General features: G+C 44.0%; 1 protein-coding gene and 1 long non-coding RNA gene across 2 annotated transcripts in view; both read left to right on the forward strand.

Annotated features, from left to right (window-relative positions):
- LOC126247962 (uncharacterized) overlaps nucleotides 1-14,730 on the forward strand; it is a 390,760-nt gene extending 376,030 nt beyond the window's left edge. Inside the window, exon 3 of the long non-coding RNA XR_007545389.1 lies at nucleotides 14,637-14,730. This is a non-coding gene — a long non-coding RNA (uncharacterized LOC126247962). The remainder of the gene's footprint in view (nucleotides 1-14,636) is intronic.
- Nucleotides 14,731-14,758: 28 nt separating this feature from the next.
- The window catches only part of LOC126249472 (uncharacterized), a gene marked incomplete at its 5' end in the record, with an annotated part of 507,806 nt that continues 495,553 nt past the window's right edge, over nucleotides 14,759-27,011 (forward strand). Inside the window, one exon of the mRNA XM_049951127.1 lies at nucleotides 14,759-14,872. Within this exon, the coding sequence (XP_049807084.1) occupies nucleotides 14,759-14,872 (114 nt within the window). The remainder of the gene's footprint in view (nucleotides 14,873-27,011) is intronic.

Below are 27,011 nucleotides of genomic sequence, written 5' to 3' on the forward strand. Positions count from 1 at the left end.
AAACTGGCAGCAAATGATAGGAAAGAAGAGAAGGTGCACTCAGTGTGCATCATAGAGGTCCTAATTCAACATTTTCGAGAGATTGTTGCAGCAGTCATTGAGAGAACAAGTTACAACCAGATGCAGGTTGTGGGGCATGTTGAATCAAAAGTTGCCAGACGTCTGATATGTAGGGTCACACTTCGATAACTCCAGTGACTGGTAGAAAACGTTGAAAAGACTAGCCTTGCTCACGGAGTTTCAACGACGCTCACAATCTGCAGTATTTTCCCCAGAACTGATCATTACCCCCAGGTTCTCAGACGAGTGGAAGGCCCAACTAGGGACTTCGAATGTTCTGTGAAAAGCTAGTCTGTGACTTTCTAGACTTGCATCGTAAGTTCGAGAATTGCTGGGCCTCCTAAATGGGTCAGGTCTGTACTACACATCCGAGGCACCTAGGTAACTGGGTGTTAGTGGGATGCACACAAGTCTGTTTTTTCATCCTTTTTTTTACTTTTATTTTTTAAGTTTAGGCGAGTCTTCATTCAGTACAGAACACGACAGCTGCAGGAGAGGTGACAATATCAGTTTAAGATCCAAAGAAATGCTCCCCTCAGGAGAGATTATTAAAATCATAGTGTTTAACTGCTGAAGCATTCGCAACAAGATGCCACACCTTGAAGCGTTCCTAAAATGCAGTAAAGCTCACATAATGATAGCTAAAAGCTGTTTGAAACCCACAATTGACAGCAGTGAAATTTTTGGGGAAAATTTAAGCATATATCGAAAGGACAGGGTAATGGAAGATTGAGGCGGTGTATTTGGCGCAGTAGACAGGAAACTCAAATCCGCCGAGATAGAAATTAGAGCTGTATGCAAGATTGTTTGAGAAAGACGATTTTATGGATGGGGATAAATTATAATTTGAGCCTTCTATCGACCACCAGGTACACTTCCTAATGCAGCCGAAAATTTCAGACGAATCATAAGTTTGAAATGCGTGGAATAAATAACAATTCGATCGAGAGAGGTGTAGGAGCAAGTTACACTGCCGGAAAGAAATTAGTAAAGCCTTTTAGAGGTTTCCAATTCGCTCAAGATTCTTTGTTGCAAGAGTGCATCTGGAGTACGTGATATGATTACGCATACACATCAGTAGTACAAGCGGTCTGAGGTACAAAGTATCGACCCATGCCGAAAATACCTGAAACACCTATATTAATATATGGTGTAGGCACCATAGCCGGAAATGCAGGTGCTGACTCTGGCATCCAGTTGGTCGTACAGACTGCGAATACTGTGCTGGGATACGTTATTCCACTCTTGCTCGACATGTTCACATAGTTCTGTAAGAGTTGTTGTTTGGCGATTCGCACGAGACACTTCTCGTCCTGTCATATCCCACACATTCTCGACTGGAGACAAGTCCGGAGATCGTGCTGGCCAGGGAAGTTGCTGACGTCTTGCAGAGTACGTTGAGTTTCACGGGCAGTGTGTGGGCGAGCATTATCCTGTTGGAACAACACATCGCCTCCCTATTGCAAGAATACAAAAAAAAGGATCTAACAACAGAGAGACAGTTAGAAGGCGAGGAGTTGGAGTTGGGGGTGGGGGAGGAATAAGGGTACATTGATGGAAGTTGCACGTGGACAGAGAGGTGAGTGAGTAAATGGAGCTTGAGAGAGGGGTTAGGAGCTGATGGACAGAGAGTGGGGGAAGGTGCAGACTGGCAGAGAACAGGAGGAGGTGGGCAGAGGGTGGGGAGTTGAGAAGGTGGACAGAGGTGCTGAAAGAGGGGAAACAGGAGGTGCACTAATAGAAGATTGGAGTAAATGTATACCTGGGCAACGCCGGGCATCGTTAATGCTAAAACGTTTGTTCGGCAGTCCATATTGAGATTTTTCATTGCCTCCTTAAATCCCTTCTTGCTAGTTTGGCAAGGACACCTCTAATTTAATCGTCCATCCTCATCTGATTCTACATCTGAAATTACCTCGTCATCAAAGCGATGGTGCATATGACTGTGCCATATTCAATGGCTCTTGATGTACACCTAAAGTCATCTGACACTTTTATGATTTCAGTGATGGCGTGACGATAATATGTTCAAAAACTGGCGCGTATTTTGCCTACTTACTCACGAAAATCTTGTGTCAAAACTATATTAAGTATAAGTGAGTATTTTGAAAGAGGTTCAGAAATAAACATTTCAGACGGTGCAAACTCCAGAATGAGAAATGTGCAGCTTCTGTAAGCTACTTATGTTGTATGAAAAACCATCTCCTGCAACGCAAGGCTGGTGGCGCTCTCATGAGGATCAATGCATAATCATTTGCGATATGTCCAGTGTTTATAGTTCACGTCTTGTTACGGACGAGGTAGCATTAATAGTTAAAAGAATTTACAGACATACATTTAATGTGTGTTGCAGCAGGGTATATTGCCTGGGGACGGAAAAAAAATGTACAGAGAGAAATTTCGAGACAGCCGACAGCCGAATTGGATGAAACGTATCGCCGTGGATGAAAACAAAAGGAAACTCGTTCGTTGAAGCAATAAAGAGCTGTCAATAGAGCTCAGAAAATTTTGTTCACACTTTAAATCTGAGGAAAGAGTGTTGGATTGTGCGGAGAAGATTCGTATAAGAGGCAATAAAATGGAAACGAGACAGATGGAAAAAGTTAACTGTTTATTATTTCAAAAATAAACGCCAGAAAGGTTAGTACATTTGTCCCACTGTGATACAAGACGGTCAGTACCTTCATGGAAAGGCCGGCCGTAGTGGCCGCGCGGTTAAAGGCGCTTCAGTCTGGAACCGCACGACCGCTACGGTCGCAGGTTCGAATCCTGCCTCGGGCATGGATGTGTGTGATGTCCTTAGGTTAGTTAGGTTTAAGTAGTTCTAAGTTCTAGGGGACTTATGACCACAGCAGTTGAGTCCCATAGTGCTCAGAGCCATTTGAACCATTTTTGAACCTTCGTGGAAAAATGTTCGCAGTTGATTAAGGAACCATAATTGTATCGTGACGTGCACCTCTTCGTCCGAAGCAAATCGACGGCCACGACTGTCTATCTGCAGTGCTCTAAACATATGGACATCGCATGGCGAGAGATCGGGACACTACGGAAGATCACAAGAGCTTCTTGCCGAAACTTATACAGCGTGGGCCCGTCCACATGGTGTTGCCAAGGCTGTTTCGAGTACGCTGCAGATATTTCACTGCTAAGTCCGTACGCATCCACTGTACAGTCCCGATTCTCCCCATGCGATTTCCATACTTTTGGATTCCTGGATAAAGACACTCGTGGCCGTCGGTTTGCTTCAGAGGAAAGGTGATCACCTCGGTACAGTCATAGTTCAGTAGGCAAAGGAAAATATTTTTTGATGAAAGCACTGACCGTCTTATCTCACAGGGGAATTAAAGTATTTACAGTTACGGCGTTTACTTTTGAAATAATAAACAGTTTACTTACTTTTTCCATATCTCTCCTTTCCATTTTACTGACCGTTACAAATACACACAGAGTCAACAGGACCATGAAATTCACGTTTTGAAAAATCCAGTATGGAAAGTAGTTGTGAAGTAGTAGTCACACCATTATCATAAATATCGTGTGCAAGTAATGAAGCGAAATGCTTCTAAAAAAAGTGTTCAGTTTTGCCAGTAGATTATGATGTAATGCGTGCATTGACCGTAACAGTCATCATTTTGGACATTCGCTATGTACGTAATTTGTTACTGTTTGATATGCTAAATATTCATTAACGATCGATAGTTCCTCGTCTCAGTATACTCAAGTCTGAGTACCAGGCACGTGAGTATGACCCTTAAACGCGTGGGAGACAATGTATTTGGTTTACTTTGAAGCTTTGTTGCGAAGCGTTTATCATCTGACAGTTCTAGTGCCGTTGCAGTGATTTTCTAATGATGCAATCTTTATGTATGCCACTGCGACATCGACGAAGGATCTCAGAGAGTTACACACTTCACTTACAAAAGAGTCTCATCAAACTTCGGCATTTGAAAAGCTGAGTTAATTTGTAGGTGACGAGAAAATGGATCAGCAAATGTTGCTTGGTTGCGATAGCCCTGTCCGCTTATGGAACCTATAAATCATGTGTATTACATTTCATGAAAACTGCAAGGGCCACTGGTATTCTTTCAAAATGGGACTATGATACTGTCTGCGTTGACATAGCTGATCTGTAGGAGACCGTTTAAGAGATATAACTCTTTCGTGGAAGTAACAAGAAATTACGAAGTGTAAATATACCGAACATGTGGATTTTTGTTCTGTTGTTGAATGAGACACCTCCCATAATTTTATGCCACTCTCCAGGGACAGTTGCATCTCCGAGGCAAGCTATTTCGATAGAGAGAGGCTTACCTAGTTTAGATTTGTCACTTCCGAAAAAGGCACAATTTAACTGGTAATGAGCATCTGAACAAGTGGTAACTCACGGACCCACAGATGCCTGTCCATTACCGCATTTTAGCTCGTGCAGGTGCCTGAACTTGCGCGCTCAACGATCTGATCGGCTAACTTCAATGCTAAATTACTCGGAAACCTTGCAACGTTTCGAATTTTTTCCTTAACAGTTACTTCTCAGCACAACCTCTCCTGCAACTCCCTTACTAGCGCTTCAGACTGTTCCTGACAATCCTTTATATTTCTGTATCTAAATATTTAGTCCACCTCCACCCTTCTCTCTCTAAAATGACTCAAATGGCTCTGAGCACTATGGGACTTAACTTCTAAGGTCATCAGCCCCTAGAACTTAGAACTACTTAAACCTAACTAACCTAAGGACATCACACACATCTATGCCCGAGGCAGGATTCGAACCAGCGATCGTAGCGGTCGCGCGGTTCCAGACTGTAGTGCCTAGAACCGCGCTGGCCACCCCGGCCGGCCTTCTCTCTCTGCCCATCTTCTCCTTCCTCCTATCTCTCCATCTCCTCCTCACATCTCTCTCTGTCAACATCTTCCTGACTTCTCTTTCTACCAATATCCTCCTCCCCCTGCATTAGGTAAGATGACGGTTGAGATCCCTATGCGGCCATCCAGATTTAGGTTTCCCATGATTTCTCCAAACCACTCCAGGCAGTGGTTCCTCTGACAATGGCACAGGCGGTTTCCTTCTCCATCCTTTCATAACCAGAGCTTGTGATCCATCTCTAATGACCACGCTGTCGACAGGACATTAAACACCAATCTTCGTTCCATCTTCCTCCTCACCTCTATCTATTCAACACTCCTCTATCTGTCTATCTGTTCCTCCCTGCGCTGTATGTCCATCTGCTCTTCCACTCCACCTCTGCCTGTCCATGCCCTCATCCCCTCTGGCCTTCCATCTCATAATCCCTTCTCTGTCCATCACCACATTATCCCACTATCCCCATCCCAAAGGGAGAATGGAGGTTTTTACCTTCACAGTATTTCTTTCTAGATAATAGGTAATATGTGTACCAAGTTTGGTTGAATTCAGCCAAGAAGATCTGATGATGTTGAACATATTACTATGTGACATGTATTGAACAAATGTCTAATTCTATTGTTGCACATCAAACGACTCCAGACAAAATGTTAAATTTATCTGTGGTATTCAGCCATGTTTCTTGATCTTAGATCCCGAAACATGCTGACAAAGTTTTTGGCTCGCTTTAGTGCTCCTTCTCGTGACCCGGCTGACATACTGAACAGCACAAATAAGACAAATTGCACTTCATACTTTTAAAAGTACTGCAAGTCAACTGTAAGGGGAAATCAAATGAAAACGCGACATACTGAAAAAAGTAATTGCACTGCTTATTGTTTCAAACGTAATCTCCGTAACCCTTAGTATATTTGTCCCACTGTGAGACAAGACAGTAGTACCTTCGTGGAAAATGTTTGCGGTTGCCAACTGAACCATAATTGTATCCAGGCGCGCACATCGTTTTCCGAAGAAAATCGACTGCCACGAAAGTCGTTCTCCAAGACACCAAAAACATGACAGTCACATAGGGAGAGACCGGGGCTACACGAAAGACACAAAAATTGATGTCCAAATGCCCAGTAATATTCGTGGACTGCGTAATTGTTACAGGATAATGCCCGCCCACATGAATGTGTTAACACTTATGGTCACTGCTTTTGAAATAATAAACAGTTTACTTACTTTTTTGATTCTGCCTTGTTTTCATTTGACTGTCCCTTATACGTACACATGTACCCATACGTACATTTTTATATGGTATAAATTCCCCTGCTGCGTTTTAAGTCTGTATGTAAAAGCTAATCTCAGGAACCACTGTAGGGATTTGTATACGATCTCACTAATAGACTGATTACCACTACACCAGTGAAGTCGTCCGGCCGTAGATACTGCAACATGTGTGAAATTGGAGCAAGTTCGCGTGCGAATTATGAACAGCCTAACAAAAAAGGGAAGCACCCAGAGGACATGGTCGGATGTGAATGTAACTTCGTACACATACACACCACGGACGAGTATATAAACGAGTAGATTTGCAAATCACTGCGAGGTATACAACATCCACCGAGTTCAATAGTGTTGTCCCTGTTTAGTGTTTCTATCCGACTTGGTACCTCATATAAGTGGCGTTAACAGCGTCAGATGTTGAGTGATCACTTCCAAGGACACATAGATATCCATGTACTCATATGAGACAGCGTTACCAGCGCACCTGACAGAGTGTGAAAGAGGCCTTATTGTGGATCTCCATTTTACCATCTGGTCGAATCGCCATTTCACACCATTGTCAGAGATTAGCAGCAGTCGGACTGGGGAATTACAGTCCTATGCGTAACTTGCCTTTAATATCACAACACAGACGTCTGCTTTTGGAGTGGTACTGTGACTGGGAAGCATGGACTGCTGATGAATGGCGTCACATTGAACTCCCTGCTGCATCACTGTTCTGCACTGCCTCGGATGACCATCGACGGCAACTGGGAAGAGGTCCAAGCGCTCCAATGTTCTGGGGAGGCACAGTGATGTTACCCCTAGCGTCATGGTGTGAGGATCCATCGCTTGTGACTTCAAATCACGGCATAAAGTGACTGAGGCCAGAACCAAACGTCTAGGAAATCTTGCGCCCTCATTTGCTGCCTCTCATGCAGCAATATCGTGGTGCCATTTTTCAATAGGACAATGTTCGTCCTCACACGGGACGTGTCGCTATGAAGTGGCTGCATGTTGTTCAGCTACACCCGAGGGCAGCAAAATCCCCAGATCTCTCTCTGATATAAAATTGGTGGGACAAGTTTGGACTTCAATTCCGTCCCAGAGCTAGTATGCAGGATATTAATCTGGAACAGTTGTTGGCCACCTTGCCTCAGAAAGCGATAGAACAGCGTTATGACACCCTTCCCAACCGAATCAGCATATGCATCCAGGCCAGATGGGTGCAAACGTCATATGGACAAGTTGAGGCTTGGCGCCTTATATCGCTCCTGTCTAGAGCCTGCGTATCGGGAGAATGACTCACACGTGCACAGTGACAGATGGTCTGTCACTGTCGGGTTCAGTCGAGTACGTAGTTCTAATTTTCATCCACCAGAGTACAGTAGCGGACAGAGACATTCAAGAAACAGCTCAGGAGAATGTTTTTGTGAATTGTTCTATTTTCTTCTTGAAGACTTTTTTGTTTATTTATGTTTGTACAATTTTTATATGCTTTTAGTAGTGTGAATGAAGCGTGAATGTGGTCTAAAGTAAAAATGTAGATCATTGTTCTACTAATGAACGTTGTAGTGTGAGAAAGTTTCAAGACAGTGTGAATGCAGACGCCGGGCAATTTTGTGTCATAATATGTTAAGTGAGTTAATGGTAAAAGGAAAGCTGATTCGAATGCAAATGAAAACATTTAATAACGTAAAGTATGAACAAAATATAAGAATGTTAAAGATTTATTCCAGGAAAAAGTACAGTTTCAAAGTGTGTTATTTGTTGAATGATTAGTAATGAAAAGCGCGGACTAACGCGGGAGAATAATGTTTCTCTATTGGCCTTAAAGAAAATTGACCAATCAGAACGGTGTACTCTTTGCGCGTGTTTTCTCTTGGACGTATAAATGCTAACAGCAGTCAAAAGAGTCGGAGCCCAGCCTTTCAATGGTACGGTCGTGTGTAGTATGAGTTCCGAAGAAAGTTGTAATTTGCCGGTTTTAGTTGTGCTACATGCCTCAAAAGTGCTTTAAAGTGAAGGCATATTTATTCCGGTGCAAAGTACGGATTTTTTAAGTGATTTTGTGTATGCGAAAAGACAGTAATTTCGCGTGGCATATTGAGCAGATTGGTGACTAAAAACTGGAGTGTTTTAGATACTGATAAACTAAATTGTATGGCGAGCATTTTCATCTAAGAACAATCCGTGCTTAGTAGCTGTTCAGATTTCGGGCAATACGTTATCATAAACTTGCTAACGTGAATGAAAGGATTTGTGCATGGCTGTGTTAGGATTAGCACGGGCTTGGCAGTGAACGTGTAATTCTTAACTTCAGAATATACCGAAGTTTTGCCAGTATTTCCACCTTTCACTAAAAATTAACACCTTTTCCAGATTTTTAGAACAGCTATGTTGTATGCAGCCTGGTGCGAGTCGCAGTACGGTAGCTTTCTGCTCGGCTCTCCTCAGGGCGATCTGTTGCGAGTTCACGGGTAGGTGCATGACGAAAGGAACCGCGCCACCGCAAAGTGGACTCATTCTGCCAAGTTCTTTGTAAATTTGACTCGGTTTCCTAATACTGAAATAGAACCTCACACCTTCTTAATCCGTGAAGTTTCATTTTGTTTCTTCCTTCCCAAATAATTCTTTCTCCAGAAGAAAATAAGAAATTTATTAAGCTAATGTTGTTTAGTTACAAGGAGCACTTGAAGCAGTATGATTTCCTTTCTTCAGTACTTTGTTCTTTACGAAGATTTGAACAGCAGCACGTCTGATTAGATAGCTCCCTATATTTTCTATTCGGTAATCGACTTCCTCTCCTCAAAACCTTTTCTAAACGTATCACAGTGTACTGTTCACGTAAGCATGACGTTATTAAGAACATAACACAAAAATGACCTTGACTCTCCTGTAACGGTAGCAGGTTCGGATCCTGCCTCGGGCATGGATGTGTGTGATGTCCGTTGGTTCGTTAAGTTTAAGTAGTTCTAGGGGACTGATGACCTCAGATGTTAAGTACCATAGTGCTCAGAGCCATCTGAATCAACTCTCCTGTAACAACGCACAATGTAGGTAGGCCATCTGCACTGTATGACGGCGTTGACAGTAAAGAAATGGAAACACAAGGAACATGCACAGCGGCCGCTCAACTGTCTTCATTTGAAGGTTTGTGTGAGTACAGTGTATACCAATGAAGGGAAGGCGGAAATGCTGTTCTTCGACGGAGAACATGAGTTAGGAAAACATTTACTGCAACAGTGTTTTCTTATTTACGATAAGGGACATGCGGTACAGTACTATAGCGACTTTAAACTACACTCCTGGAAATGGAAAAAAGAACACATTGGCACCGGTGTGTCAGACCCACCATACTTGCTCCAGACACTGCGAGAGGGCTGTACAAGCAATGATCACACGCACGGCACAGCGGACACACCAGGAACCGCGGTGTTGGCCGTCGAATGGCGCTAGCTGCGCAGCATTTGTGCACCGCCGCCGTCAGTGTCAGCCAGTTTGCCGTGGCATACGGAGCTCCATCGCAGTCTTTAACACTGGTAGCATGCCGCGACAGCGTGGACGTGAACCGTATGTGCAGTTGACGGACTTTGAGCGAGGGCGTATAGTGGGCATGCGGGAGGCCGGGTGGACGTACCGCCGAATTGCTCAACACGTGGGGCGTGAGGTCTCCACAGTACATCGATGTTGTCGCCAGTGGTCGGCGGAAGGTGCACGTGCCCGTCGACCTGGGACCGGACCGCAGCGACGCACGGATGCACGCCAAGACCGTAGGATCCTACGCAGTGCCGTAGGGGACCGCACCGCCACTTCCCAGCAAATTAGGGACACTGTTGCTCCTGGGGTATCGGCGAGGACCATTCGCAACCGTCTCCATGAAGCTGGGCTACGGTCCCGCACACCGTTAGGCCGTCTTCCGCTCACGCCCCAACATCGTGCAGCCCGCCTCCAGTGGTGGCGCGACAGGCGTGAATGGAGGGACGAATGGAGACGTGTCGTCTTCAGCGATGAGAGTCGCTTCTGCCTTGGTGCCAATGATGGTCGTATGCGTGTTTGGCGCCGTGCAGGTGAGCGCCACAATCAGGACTGCATACGACCGAGGCACACAGGGCCAACACCCGGCATCATGGTGTGGGGAGCGATCTCCTACACTGGCCGTACACCACTGGTGATCGTCGAGGGGACACTGAATAGTGCACGATACATCATCGAACCCATCGTTCTACCATTCCTAGACCGGCAAGGGAACTTGCTGTTCCAACAGGACAATGCACGTCCGCATGTATCCCGTGCCACCCAACGTGCTCTAGAAGCTGTAAGTCAACTACCCTGGGCAGCAAGATCTCCGGATCTGTCCCCCGTTGAGCATGTTTGGGACTGGATGAAGCGTCGTCTCACGCGGTCTGCACGTCCAGCACGAACGCTGGTCCAACTGAGGCGCCAGGTGGAAATGGCATGGCAAGCCGTTCCACAGGACTACATCCAGCATCTCTACGATCGTCTCCATGGGAGAATAGCAGCCTGCATTGCTGCGAAAGGTGGATATACACTGTACTAGTGCCGACATTGTGCATGCTCTGTTGCCTGTGTCTATGTGCCTGTGGTTCTGTCAGTGTGATCATGTGATGTATCTGACCCCAGGAATGTGTCAATAAAGTTTCCCCTTCCTGGGACAATGAATTCAGGAGTGTATATGTTGTGTGCAGCAAAGGTGGTCCTTGGTTAAGAACTGCATCTTCATTACTTTTATGTTATTGTGGCTGAAATTAGGCTTAGTGGTTCTGAGACAGAGGGAATCTAATAGAGGGTATCATGACAAGACCCCACCTTCTCGATAGACGCCTTATCGTCTTGTTGTAACACTTCAGGAAGCGGAAGTTTCAACCAAAGACATCTTAATCGTGGTAGAACTTGCACAGTCGAGGCCGCCGAAGTTACTTTTCTCCCCTCTGTTGCAATGAATCCACACGTGAGCAAACGGCAGGTTGAAGTGAAGATTGGCATTTCTAAAGTTAGGGTACATCACATTCTAACAGGTCACCAGCTTTATTCTCATTACTTTCTCCACAGATGAATCGCATTTGTACCTTCTCTTCGTTGGTGTACATTGTACTCACACAAACGTTCAGCTGAGAATGGTTGATGGAATGACCGTTGGGAATTTTCCTTATGTTTCCGTTTGTTTACTGCCTACTTCATCAAGTGGACCAAAAATTTTTCCCAGGGTACATATACTACGTATTACAGGAGACTCAAAGTCGATTTTGTGTTACGTTTTAAATAATATCATGTTTACTTGAGGTTATACTATTATGCGTTTGAACAGGTTATGAGGAGTGCTAGTGGATTACCGAGTAAAAATCATTGGGTGTTATTTAAAGAAGGAGTACTACTATTCATATCTACGTAAAGAACAAAATTACAAGAAAAGCAATCATGCTGTTTATGGGGACTAAAAAAATTGTTCAGATGGCTCTGAGCACTATAGAACTGAACATCTGAGGTCATCAGTCCCCTAGAACTCAGAACTACTTAAACCTAACTAACCTAAGGACGTCACACACATCCATGCTCGAGGCAGGATTCGAACCTGCGACCGTAGCAGTCGCGCGGTTCCAGACTGAAACGCCTAGAACCTATGGGGACTAAGACGTGGCCTATCCGGTCAACCTTAATTTCATACCAAACCATTGTCCCATGTATAAGAAGCCTATTAAATGTACAGCAATGAAATTTCTGCCAAACAGTAACTACCTGCTGTGAATTATATTGAACCTAAAAAAATCTTTTCGAGCTGCTTTTTTTTTCAAGAACATATGTAGAAAACGAAAGGATTAGAAACTTTGACACATTTTTGTTCACTTATAATTTTATTTAGTAGAAAATATCAAAACATTTCACGTTATTTGAGGATGCATTGTTGAAGATGGTTGTCATCTACATGCAACCCAAATTTCAGTTAATTATCTTGAATAGTTCTTCAGAAAATTGTTTTTTCTAGTAAAAAATGTTATATATAGGAAAACACTTCTAAATAAAATGAGCTGGTTTGAACTCTTAGAGATGATTATAAACATCCTAATGCGTATGTTTTATCTCCTTCTGCCTCTAGCGTGTCCTCCAGCTTTGTTTTGCATCTACCTAACTGTCTTGCATTTTTTGTCGTTACTGTCACAGATCTTTCCGCATCTTACATTCTACAGTTGCCACAACGGCGAAGATGTAACACCACATTCTTCCCAGGAATAATCCCTAATTTTTGTAATACCCAACACTTGGCAATATTTTCACAGTCGTATATGAGAACAGTATATCCTGTACACCTACTTTTAATATCTACATACCTACAAACACGGTTTGTGGTAGACGTTTATGGATCAAACTGTTGACTCATTCGGATTTTGTTTTCGCCCATGAAAAAACTTCTTCAGTAGCTCATTCCTGGCCTATCTCCAAATATTGGCTTTATAGCTCCAAGTGCGGCTGCTGGAAGACTATGCTTAGGCGAATAAGATTCTCCTGAAACATTTGCCCTGTTAAACTTGCGCCATTATGGGTCACCGGTTGGCCAGAGACAATGACATGGACTTCCATCTGTGGAAGATTTAGAACTAAGTTATCCAAAAAAATTTCTAACTACATTTCAAAAGAACCTATAATTCTGATTGAAAACTACCTGGAAGTTTCGCAATTTTATACGGGGTGGTGACCGAGCCACTCGTGAATATGAGTTCGATAAGTGTCCACCCCACCTGGACCTGAGTGCGATGCACAGCACCCATAAACACAGTTACCCATCCAAGTCCGCCCGGCTGGCTGTGCGGTCTAACACACGGGTTTCCGAGCGGGAAGGAGCGCCAGGTCCCCGGCACCAATCCCCCGGCGGATTTGTGTCGACGTCCGGTGAACCAGCCAGTCTATGGATGGTTTTTAGGCCGTTTTTCATCGGCGAATGCGGGCTGGTTCCCCTTATTCCGCCTCAGTTACATTATGCCGGCGACTGCTGCGCAAACTAGTTCTCCACTGTGGTGTGCGTACTGTAAGACATTCGGTACACACACCATCAGATTATTTGACTGGTCGCTCTAACGAGGTAGGCGAGTGTCAGCAATATGTCTCGTTGTCTTATCGTGGCGTGTTTATCTTCTGCCGTTAGGTCAGACGATAGAAATGCCACTTGCACGCTTAGAGTAGCAGATTGACGGTAACCAACTTTAAACAGAACTTGATTAATTTTCACACACATTAATTAAAATAATAACAAGCACAAACATTATGTAACTTGATTCTGGATGCTATTTACAATTGACAATCTGAAGTTCCTTTGGTCTTGGTACGTTAATCTTATTCTCACACATCTCTGATACTTGACAAAGTGTCTACATATTTACCTTCATGGCTATGTACAGGAATATGATAATCTTATTAGGCGCAGACCGAATCTTGACTATAGACTGGTAAAGACTAATGCAGACTGGTACAGACAAATGCAGACTGACTAATCGGATGTCTGTACACTCGTTATAATACATCGCGCGTTCATGTATCACTGCGCGAGTGTGATCCGCGAGGAGAAAAGGTTCTACGTTAGCAGCAATCTCATTGGCTGCGTTACATATTAATACGCGGATCGGCGGAAGCAGAATTTGGTCCGTCTATAAGGCAGCACCATCTCGTAGTGCGGAGACGGACGAGCGCTGCGCCTGCGCTGTTGTGCTTAGCGGGGCGCGCTCTAGTGGGAAAGTTGTGTACGCGCTGACTACGCGGAACTATGTACACAACATCCACGTAGGCGTACATCACCATTACTCTACCACGCAAACGTAGGGGTTACACTCGTCTGGTGTGAGACGTTCCCTGGGGGGTCCACCGGGGGCCGAACCGCACAATAACCCTGCGTTCGGTGTGGGTCGGCGGAGGGGTGAAGCGGACTGCAGTAGTCGTCGTGGGGTTGTGGACCACTGCGGCTGCGGCGGGGACGGAGCCTCTCCGTCGTTTTTATGTCCCCGGTTAACATACAATGCATACATCCAATACCTATCCAAGGCGCACACATCGGATCACTATTAACTATGGTACTAACTAATAGAACCAAATTAAGCTAAGTGATAAGGAAAGGTTGAAAGTTATACCTTACTGTCACAGCCAATCCGGGAGTGAGCAGCAAACACACGATGCTCAATAAAATAAATGTTCTAAAAAATTTTTCTGGAGAATCCTTTGGAGAGTGTATGAACAAGACTCCAAAGAATCAAATTTAAAAAAAAATCCGTTTTTTTTGTTTGAGACACTATCTCGTATTGGTCCCCTATTAGATAACATCACGTGCTCGAGACTTTATTTTGCTGCTGGTCAAGTTTTTTTGTGTGTCGCAGACAGAACCTTACAACGTCCGCAGGATTTCCTCTGAAGCCGGATCGTGTTGTGCGTCGGTGTAACTGGAGCTGTCTGTGGCGTGTTGCAGGCAGGGACATGTGCTGGGAGGTGCGGCCGCTGGCGGAGGAGGTGCGCGCGCTGTCCGGCGCGGTGCCCCTGCAGCTGGAGGGCGTGCCGGCGGGCGCGCAGCGGCTGCTGCTTCTGCGGGCCGGGCTGCGGCTGCACGCGGCGCGCATCAACGCCAGCCGCGCCACGCTGCCCTGCGCCGTGCTCGCCTACGGCGGCCGCTACACGCTGCGCCTCGACCCCCCGCAGCAGCTGCCGGTAACGTTTCAATATCACTAGTCTCACGTTTCACGTACTGCTGTTCAAAATGGTTCAAATGGCTCTGAGCACTATGGGACTTAACATCTTTGGTCATCAGTCCCCTAGAACTTAGAACTACTTAAACCGAACTAACCTTAGGACATCACACACATCCATGCCCGAGGCAGGATTCGAACCTGCGACCGTAGCGGTCGCGCGGTTCCAGACTGAAGCGCCCAGAACCGCACGGCCACTCCGGCCGGCGGTGTCAGGAACTATGACTGTACATAGAAGTTATGTGTGTTAACTGTTTGATATGTTCTGTAAAAGTTCACAAACACAAAATGTAATAACACCCCAGTAATAATAATATCCCTATTGAAACAGCACTAATAACAGTTCAGAGGCGACGTCTACGGGAAGTTCCAAGTAAAATGGTCTGTCACCCTGACTTCTAATCACCAAAAGTTAATTGCTCGCCTTAACAGTGGAAAATAATTTCGCCACATGCTACGCGGCTTTTGTCAACATTAAAGGCAGCACACAGAAAGCTACTTTCATGAAATCTAAGCGAGCCAGGACGGTTTACAATCCTCGTGAGTTCACTTCCTACTTCCAGCGAAAACGCCTGCAGATCTGCCCACCTCTGACGTCATCCGAGGCACCACACACGCAGGCGTTTGGCCGACGCGAACAGATTGATACAGTATCTCGGTGCGATTTGCCTCTTCTCACTGCCTCTCTGGCTGTATTTATGTAGGGACGCAGTAGACCGCCAAATGAAACATTGCTATCAACCGCCCTAGGCACAGGTAGTAGTATCTAAATGGCCCTTTTCTAGGACACATATGAATTAATAGCTCCGTTGTTTAACAATTTACAAAAAATGTTCAAATGTGTATGAAATCCTATGGGACCAAACTGCTGAGGTCATCGGTCCCTAGTCTTACACACTACTTAAACTGACTTATGCTAAGAACAACACACACACACACACACACACACACACACACACACACACACACACACACATGCCCGAGGGAGGACTCGAATCTCCAGCGGGAGCAGCTGCGCAAAACGTACATGGCGCCTCAAACCGCGCGGCCACTCAGAGTGGCAATTTAAAATTTTCTTAAGTTTTGTATAAATAGAGTTAATTTTGCTTTAGTTACTGAAAAAGTCTTAGCTTGACTAAATTTGAACTTTGCCTGTTAGTATGTTTAGGTTCAAAATGGTTCAAATGGCCCTGAGCACATTGGGACTTAACATCTTAGGTCATCAGTCCCCTAGAACTTAGAACTAATTAAACCTAACTAACCTAAGGACACCACACACATCCATGCCCGATGCAGGAGTCGAACCTGCGACCGTAGCAGTCGCGCGGTTCCGGACTGAGCGCCTAGAACCGCGAGACCACCGCGGCCGGCGAGTATGTTTAGAATAGAACCTATAGATAGTAGAACGTGACCTCTGAACTGCCTCTTTAAGATTCCTTGTAATTTATTTATTCGTGTGACGAGGGCCTCCCGTCGGATAGGCCGCTCGCCTGGTGCAAGTCTTTCCATTTGACGCCACTTGGGCGACTTGCGCGTCGATGGGGATGAAATGATGATGATTAGGACAACACAACATCTAGTCCCTGAGCGGAGAAAATCTCCGACCCAGCTGGGAATCGAACCCGGGCCGTTAGGATTGACAGTCCGTCGCGCTGACCACTCAGCTACCGGGGGCGGACATTCCTTGTAATCATTGTTATTTACAACAAAGTCTTGAAACTTGGTTCAAATCAAATGGCTCTAAGCACTGAGGTCATCAGTCTCCTAGACTTAGAACTACTTAAACTTAACTAACCTAAGGACATCACACACATCCATGTCCGAGGCAGAATTCGAACCTGTGACCGTAGCAGCAGCACCGTTCCGGACTGAAGCGCCTAGAACCGCTCTGCCAAAGCGGTCGGTTGAAACTTTGTTTATCTGTATTATAGCTTGAATGTAGTCGAGTGCTGTAAGTAGAACTTTCTCTTGCAAATACAACTGATATTTAATCTATCATGAATAAAGACGTTTTAGTTCCAAACTGGGCTTCCAGTAAATTAATTGAAAACAATTATTATTGGTGCCAAATAGTTAATATTTTTATATGAAACTGGGGCTACATACGAATTTTCATCTTTCTGCGTCTAATACTTAGCGTTTTCAATTTGTCCCAAAAACGCAGATTTTGACCAAAATATTGCTCTGATGAACTTGAGACTTGTAACTTTTGATTGTGGCATACATCTGCATATTTTGGACAGTTTTTAGCGTTTTAGTCTTGTTCAGCGGCACTTATTTTTTTCTTAAGATTACATATTTTGCCTAATATAATCATTTGATAATTCTGAGACATTGCAATGTTAACATTAATATACTGAAGCATACGGTGACAAACTCTGGAAAAATTGCTTTGATTTTTAATTTCACTCTTTGATTATGGTGCAATCCATTGTATGTTACGCACAGGCGCGTTATGTTGGTGTGACGTTGGTAGTAGTGAACTGGGGTAAGCCGCGGTACACTCGCTCGCCTCCTTACCTCTTACAATGATACAGTACTTATTTCGCCGCACAGTCCTTTTAAATGCTCATATTCATATATTTCATTCTTATACCAATTCTTATACTTTATTCTTATCTTTGTTCTCGGGGAAGATTTGGTATATTTTATTGGATGATATCGATCGTAGAAACATTCGAAACATAGACATTCCGAACACCATGAGCATAGCGCTAAGGCAGTTTCACAATAGTGACATTTCCTCGTATGAATCTCACTTGGAAAATAAACGTCGTTAACTCTACTAAAGATTTCACTCCTTGGCCATAGTTTCGCGGCAAACCACGGATAACGGATCATTTTTCCGCCAATCAAGATGCACTATAGAAATTCCACAGAAAACAATTTCAAATAATTTTCTCATTTGTTTATCGTATTTTAATTTTTTTCCAACATACAATCAGTAAGCGAATAAGGAAATGTTATTTCAGTATACATTGGAAAAGATTCATGTAGTAATTTTCTATAGATATTGGTAGATAAATGAAAAACGAAAATAAAAAGTAATAATCGGGTTTCGAACACGAGTGCTCAAATTTGTGTAGCCGCGAGGCTAGCCACTGTGACAGCACTTCGGTTAACAACTTACTCATTAAAAGGCACATAAAGTACCTCGCAAACAATGTCCGTTGTTGTCTCAGAAACCTTCGAGTATCTATGTATAAACCGAAATACGTTTTCGCTTATTTTGACACCTCTTCCACTCAGCAAAATTTCTGGGAAATCGTGTTATGGCACTTGCCGTGTTCTCGTCGTAAGCCATCGTTTGCGGACTATGTCACTAAAGGAATGAACAGCAATAAAAAACATGTGATCCGTGATTAACTCTAGCCAGTCTGTTCAAATAGCAGCCTATGAGAAACCAGAACTAATAGTAAGGTTGTCGTATAAAGGAAGTGATGAAGCAGCTTTCTATATACTCTGCAAGCAACCAAACGGTGCAGGTTGGTGGGTACCTTGTAACATTATTAGTCATTTTTCCCTTTCTTTTCCACTCGCAAATGGAGCGAAGTAAAAGCGACTGTCTGTACGCCACAGTACGAGCCTTAATTTCTGTTTCATTGTCTTCACGGTGCTTATACGAAGTGTACGTTGGCGGCAGGAGGTAATCTCTCCAGTCAGACGCAAATTCCGGCTCCCTAAATTTTCTCAGTAGTGTATTGTAAAAAGAACGTCGACTTCCCTCCAGCGGTTCCCATTTGCGTTCACGAAGCATCTCTGTAACACAGACATGATGATCAAATCTTTCTTTCTTTCTTTTTCTTTCTCGGACCTTTGTCCCACTCCAACGCGGGGTCGGCTTTGTTATGACGGATTTGGCAGTGTCAATGGCAGAGGGTGGCCGGATGCCCTTCCTGCCGCCACCCCGAAGCCCCCGGAGTGGAAGTAGTGTACCCCAGCTGTCTGCGTCTAGTGTAGGTAATGAAATAGTGCGAACGATTGCAAATGTCTGTGAGTCGTGTAACTGAGGCGGGACTGGGGGACCAGCCCGGTTTTCACCTAGTGGGATGTGGAAGACCGCCTGAAAACCACATCCAGGCTGGCCGGCAAACCGGCCCTCGTCCGAAGGGCGGATTTGAACCGGGGCCGGCGCTCCTACCCGAGTCCAGGAAGCAACGCATTAGTGCTCTCGGCTACCCTGGCGGGTACATGATGATCAAATCTGTTACTGTGTAAAGTCAAGCGCCGACGCGCCAGTCGGGAAAGACAGGGCAGAGAGGACTGAAGAAAACGTCAGCCAATTGCATGCTGACCAACCCCTCTGCAAGACTACAATGCAACAGCAGCGGCCTCTATGCGAAGACGACATAAGCGCCGTGCCCCACTGGTCGCGGCCAGGTGAACAGCAGCATCAATATTAGAAACTTGTATAGTAGCGACTTAGAATTGTTATACTGAAGAAGCATGTTTATTTCGGATGTCACCCTTTACTTGCAACACGTCTATGTAATTCTCAAAGTTAAGTATTGTCATGTACTTTTTGTAATAAAACTCATTAGTACGATGTGTCTGAATTGTTATCTGGCTCAAATGGCTCTGAGCACTATGGGACTTAACGCCTTAGGTCATCAGTCCCCTAATTGTTGTCTGGCGATCCAAAAAAGCAGGTTTCCTAGACACCAGCCGGCCGTTGTAGCCGAGCGGTTCTAGGCGCTTCAGTCAAGAACCGTGTGACCGCTACGGTCGCAGGTTCGAATCTTGCCTCGGGCATGGATGTGTGTGATGTCCTTAGGTTAGTTAGGTTTAACTAGTTCTAAGTTCTCGGGGACTGATGACCTGATATGTTAAGTCCCATAGTGCTCAGAGCCATTTGAACCATTTTGAACCTAGACACCACACATTCAACAAAATCTACCAGTAACAAATCTATCAGCATGCTTCTGAATTGCTTCGACGTCTTCCTTTAATCCGACTAGTTCCGTATCCCAAACACTCTAGCAGTACTCAAGAATGGGTCCCAATAGAGATCTATAGGCGGTCTACTTTATAGATGAGCTACACTTTCAGAGATTTCTCCCAATTAACCGCAATCGACAGTTCACCTCCTACCGATTTTACTTACTGTTTCGATTTCATATCTCTTTTTGCAATGTTACGCCTAGGTATTTAATCAAAGTAACTACGTCATGCAGTACACCACACATTACAGGATTGCATTCACCACATTTTTGCTCATTTAGAGCAAGCCGCCATTCGTCACACCAAATAGAAGTCATCGTGTAACGCCCTGCAGACACTCAACGAAGACACTTACCGGTACACTACAGCATCATCAGAATCACAGATTGCCACTCACCTTATGCGTCAGATCGTTTACGTATACAGGAAACGAGAGTGGACCTGTCACACATTCCTGTGGCACTTCTGACGACGCTCTTGATTCTGATCGATCTGAAACACACGAAAAAAAGTTACGTTAGTGTGTTACGAAGGAAGCAGATAATGCCACTTGATAGTGCTGTCGCGCCGCACCGTGGTGTTAGGTTCCATATGTGTCGGTGCTGTGACGTCCTAAATTTCTCTTAAAATTCACTGGCTGATGGCCTATACCACTTCTGGAGATAAGTTATTCCGCCTATCTGATTGAGTCCCGCCGTCAGGAAATCCCAGAGTATCTGCAAATCGAAACTGGGAGCGCCATGCCGGCCGTTGTGGTCGAGCGGTTCTAGGCGCTTCAGTCCGGAACCGCGCGACTGCTACAGTCGCAGGTTCGAATCCTGCCTCGGGCATGGATGTGTGTGATGTCCTTAGGTTAGTTAGGTTTAAGTCGTTATAAGTTCTAGGGGACTGATGACCGTAGATGTGAAGTCCCATAGTGCTCAGAGCCATTTGAACCATTTTTGAAAACATAATTAACGACGACCTTTATTAGTGTTTGCAGTCTTGATGGAATACTAACGATTAGGTACAAGAGCACAAGAAATGTATTCGGAATAACGAATATGATCAGCCACCAGCACAATGTACCGGTAACAATGAAAATTTGTGCCTGACCGGGACTCGAACCCGGGTTTATGCGAGCGGTCGCCTCAGCTGCCTCGGTCATCTGAACACGCCTCCAGGACCGGTCCCAACTTCCATATATCACCGTGTGACTACGTCCTATGCTCGCACAATTTCTGTGATTCCTGCACAAGAAGAGACATGATTGTTATCACGGCCTATTCTTGGTATGAAATACTAAATTGCTGTACCTGAGTTTGTACGATGCGTGCGTATCTGAAGGGCATTGCAGAGTACATCGTAAAATCACAGGCACTGAAGTTTAGTAACGAATGGGTGCTGAAATGTTTGCTACTGAACTGGTGTCCATTCATTGCACTCATTTCAGCGAAAGCATTGATTACTAACCTCTATAGCAGAGGCCGTTACCATTCGCTGCTGTGGTGACACACATCCCTGGCGACACCTGTGCGACTGGTGATATTTGACCGGCATAAGATGCGACGCATGTACATTTCTGATAGCGGATGGTGCACCAATTTCCTAGATAGTTTTTCATGACTTAAGAAACTGCAGATGATTTTGACTTCAAATGAGGACATTAAACATCATTGTCGTTATTTAGAGGACTAGCCAACGTATCACCTCCGAGTTTTACTCTTTTCATTCCATTACTTACAGTGCTACACTCTACATCCTAGCATCGCATTCATTTATGTTAAACAGATGCATTAAAGACAAAATGCACCTGCGGAAAAAGTGTCTACGCGAGTGGGCGAAAATTTTACTAACGGACGACCAAACTACGCTCAGAGCCTACCAACAAACAAGACCATACAATGATTCCAGTTTTACGCTTCTGGTTTTACAGAGATCGATACTAGCTATAGTTTTTGACGTGAAACTAGTATTCCAAGACATCCATAAAGATCAACTTGTTTCCACTTCTGCACGGCGCAGTCTATAACTGCGACAGTTTCGTTGTTACGTTTCCCCTCCATCCAGCCCCTCGTCAAACTTTAAACCAAGCAAAGTGTACAGATGGTGTTTTATGTCGTCAGGTGCAACGCACTCTACTGTACTGTTTTAGATGACAGAAAGCATTTAGTTCCTTTAAAAGGCAGTTAACTCATGAGCACGTCATAGTCAGTTAGAAGAGATGAGTTTTGTTTCTCAAAGAAGGAATGCCTGAGGGAGAAAGACGATTGTGTTGCACTTGATAAACCGTCACTTGCGTAAAATTATGTTATTGTAATTCACATTCCCATTGTGAAACATAGAGATAGAAAAATGATAGGGGATATAGTTCTAAGAATGGCACATGTAATGGGATGTATTCTGACTGGAGACATTCCCATTCTGGAAACCTAGAATCAGGAAGAGTCGTAATTTTCGTGAGTCAGATGAATGATAAGTTAATCAGAACAGAAGAGAGTAATGAAATCCTGGGGTCATTAGAATGAGTGCAATGCAAATTCTGGATAAAATTGTCCTTGAACTCCTTTCCCTCGTCTCTCCCTCTCTCTCTCTCTCTGTCTCCCCACACTCTCCATTCCCTTTCCCTTCCCACTTCTCTTCCCTTCTCTTCCCCTCCATTATCCTTCTCTCACAAGGAAACAGGCCATCCAGAGACCCTCTAAGCCAATACAAATATTGAGCTCTCCCTATAACAGCTCAGTATTTTACTGTCAGATCAGCTCATCCAATCACATTTGTCAACTGCTTGCTAAGTAACTTCCCTTTCAACGAAATATGGCAGTCAGAGAGCTTCTAAGCCGAGTGTGTGACACATACACTGCTAGTACAAAAAGTTTCTAGACTCGATAAATAAAAATTGGAGAAAAGTTAAGATGATTTTAGTGCTTCGGGTGTTGTACAGTGTAACCACCCACTTGAGTATAATGCACGGGGCGTTCATACAACCATGCAAAACAGTCAGAAAAGTCAGTTTTGGGATGTTCAACTCGTGCGTCACACTGGCTTCAGTGTCGTCTACGTCGTCAAAGAGTTAATTCGTCATGTGAATTTGTGCACTTAGTTGTAAGTTCGTATTGACAACTCCAGGTTTCGTCACCCACGACGATTATTTCCAGAAAAGAATTATCCTCATCTTGCATTTCAATTAAGTTGCGGCAGGTATTCACGCGCCGTTGTTTTTGTTCGGGAGTCAATGTCTGCAGGACAAACCTTACACACATTTTTCTCTGCTTCAAAACATTCTGTAGAGTTTCCTGAACACTTGATTTAGAGATACTGCTGCATTGTGATTTGCAGCACATCAACGTAGTCACAGAACGGTCGCACGTCCACTGCTTAACATGTCTGCTCACAGCTCACTGGTCGAATGCACATCTGTTGTATACAACTGTTAGTGCAGGCTGCTACCGTAGTTTCTTCGCTAACGTCGCTTGTACGTTAGGAATAAAATCAGTCTCGGAACTTTTTCGACGGACTCCCATTAACCGCTCAATATTTTACTGCCATAAAAATGGAAGAGCCAGAGAGCCTGCTATGGTAAAGATTGGTGGGACATAACGTCATCCGTGCTCAGTGTGTATAATCTAGGCAAAGGTACACATGCATGAGGAAGATAGAATATTCTGTCTGCCATACAAATTCAAACAGGCATGATAGGTATAGATTGATAAGATATGTAGGTCAATATTTTCATTATCAGAAAGTGTTCTATCCCTTGAATGGTTCCGAAAATCATCAGAAATGTCATGCCCGTCTCAGTGCCTAGGGCGGTGCTCGCACTGCAATTAATGCAAATAGACGCACATTTTCTGAAATCTGGATCGAAAATTACATACTTGATATGCAGCATAAGTGAAGCTTCTGTCAGATTAGATGCCAAGAAGACGGTCCAGATAGAAAGTAAGTAACTTTTGACACCTTTGCTCCGCGAAGAATACGTGTTGCCTAGGAAGACTAGTAGTAAAGTCAGCTTTCCTAACAAATATATGTCTCCATTTTTCCTTAAATGCCAACAGATATCTGTACGGTCAATCCTTTAATGATGACAGTTCTCGCAAAAACTTAGAACTTAGATCTTCTCTGTATTTAAAACAGATAACAGTATTTATTGCTCCGATTCAGTTTGTTGACATAATATCGCAATGCTTCTGTGAGAGAGGCACTACTCAGTATCATGATGTACGCACGGGCTGTCGCTCGTTGACACCGAACACTTTATTAAATTAAACTGAATATGATATTCTTCCAACTAACGGTACCAAGATGTTCAGATGTGTGTGAATTTCTGAGGTACCAAACTGCTGAGGTCATCGGTCCCTAGACTTACACAATACTTAAACTATCTTAAACTAACTTATGCTAAGAACAACACACACACACACACACACACACACACACACACACACACAAGCCCGAGGGATGACTAGAACCGCCGGCGGGAGCGGCCGTGCAATCCGTGATACGAAGCCTCTAACCGTGCGGCATGGTACCAAGAGAGATGGTTACGAACTGGGTTTCAAAGTCCCGTCTGCCCTTCCCAAATTAGGTTTCAGTGATTCCTCCAGCTCGCTTAAAGCAAGTGCTTCTTCCTTTTTCATAATCACTCGCAAAAAAAAAAAAAAAAACGAACGCAAACTGCACTGCATGAGCCATCATCACTGTCATCCAGTCTACAGCTAAATATTTCACATAACGCGTTGAGGAAATAGGCGACATTCTACCTGATTATTTCTGCATGTTCCACGAATTACACGGAACATGCAGGTCATACTAATTACACGGTGCACGTCTCTTTTATTATTATTACAAGCACTTCCACTGCTTTACTGAGGCGACGTTAAGGGAAGGTATTTAGAAGCGATAGCAGCTGAAAGTAAGGCTTTTCACTAATTCGATTAGCCGTAATGACCCCATTTATGTGGAGGAAATTGAATAATGTATTTCTTGCATATGTATTCGACGTAATCATGGTCTTCGTAGTGCATTCATACACGAATCGTATCGCCGGTTAGCATACGTTGATATTATGTACTCATATACGATTCCATGTCGGCGCATAAATGTATAAAACCGTGAGAAGCTCGCATAAGGCCTAAAGCAGACCCTTTCACGGTATCAGGCAACTATGGCTGTGATTACATCACACAACGCAATTTAGTGCTGGAAGCAACGCGCTCCTCTGCACGCAAACTCACTGCGATGTGAGCTGACCCCCTGACTAAGACATCTACATCCAAAAGAAGATAGGAGCGACATTATCGACCACTCCTAAATTTTAACTATTGTGAGCAGGGGAAATTTTTCTCTGGAAAATGCACGCAAGGGTTCCGTCACTGAGAACTGGGTGTACATTATACCAATTTACTCAATATAAACACATGCCCGTGCCAACGTTCTAGATGGGATCTACCCATTTACGATTCGTATCTGTTTATCACTGTGACATCTTCGTCTGACAGCTAGATAATTCACGCGATGCACTCGTAGCTCCTGCCTTCAATCCCTCTATCTCACGCCGAGCTAATCCATATCCAACAACTGTAAAACTTAAACGAGCTACTGCCGAAAACAAAATTGTTTCAGCTATGAACGAAAGAGCCTCTATGTAGCTATTATCAGGTTTAATGCACTTTTTAAACATCGATACTGATCTTAGTATTCCATGTCGTAGCAGGATTATTTAGTTGAGAACTGCTAAACTAAAATACAACAAGCATCTCGGTTGTTTGAGGAATAATGCTCTGTTCATATAAGAAGGAAGAGGAAGACATTCCCATTACATTTGTGAATTAGTGTTCTTTATTTTTTTTACACACACTTAACGAAGTTTCGGCTAAGAGTACTTTTTGTAATATAACTATTTATACACGTATTTTTAATCGTAAGACAGACACAATAAGAGCGCGAGTGTAAAAGCGTTAACTTCGTACTGTTATTTGCACAGTAGGCCAAGCTTTCGCACACGAAATTCTTCAGCAGTGGTCACAGACCTTCAGAATCCGTACATTCCTCACGCTACCATTACTTGCATTCATCACACTGTATCCAATCATTATCAAAATAACATCAGCACCCAGGGCAAATGAATTTTTTTGTGGAATCAGCTGTCTGAGGAGCTATGAGCAATTTACCGTTTTCAGAAAGAGGTTTTTTCTGTTCTAATATTTTCTTCGGTTTTCCTTTCCGTCCTTTGCCTTCTGTTTTTGTTCGAGAATATTCTTCACTATATATGGGTGGAGGATTTCCAATTTTTGCGCCCTCCACTTTCTTCTGTCAATTGACGAGAATTTCGGCACTTGCAGTTCTCCGTTGGATAAATATTAGGATTGTATAAGCATAATCTCGTTACGTAAACTGTTTTTTGCTGCCTACTCTCCTGTTGCCGTCCAGCAGCAAACCACCTCAGACTAATTCGCCGCTGTGACGAGTACTGTTGCCCGAAAGTTTACGGTTGACGAGTGTATAGTTAAGTACACCTCGTCACAGACAGGTGCTACCGCGTGGGCAAAGGATAAGTACCATGGTGACATAAGAGTGAAAGAAGTGTACTAAACTACACTGGTCGTTTGATTAAAACCACATAAATTATGACATATGTATATATTACTTTCGATCCTATCAAAAATTTTTTCTTTCCGGAATGCCAAGAACGAATAGAGGAGCATCACCAAACGTCTCGTCTTCATGTCGATACGCAGTGATACCACAGCGAGCCAGTGCCAATGTCCCGGAAAGTGCAGCCAACACAGAAGAACGTAATGTTCGTCCTTCTAGACGATGCGATTATTTCACATTTTGTTGTTAGAGCCGTGAGAAATGAACTCTGGCGCTAGCAAGGAGACACAGTGGTCAGAACGCAGTGCCCACAACAGTGACTTGTATCAAATCAACCATGAATAAAACGACATGTATATTATACCTCTTTAGCTCTACATTTGCCATCACCTATACCCATTTCTGTCTCGGGACCTCATAGTTGCTTCAAGGTTTAATTACTCTCTCCTTCCTCTGACATCTGAACTGGCTTATCCCACAAATTAAAATAGGGCCTATAGTACAATGCGACTTCTGTACCGTAGCTGAAGTTGTCATTTTACGCATACAGATCATTGACAGAGGGGAAATACCGATAAGTGACA

This window comes from Schistocerca nitens, chromosome 3 (assembly GCF_023898315.1).
Source record: "Schistocerca nitens isolate TAMUIC-IGC-003100 chromosome 3, iqSchNite1.1, whole genome shotgun sequence".
In the NCBI taxonomy this organism is placed as follows: Eukaryota; Metazoa; Arthropoda; class Insecta; order Orthoptera; family Acrididae; genus Schistocerca; species Schistocerca nitens.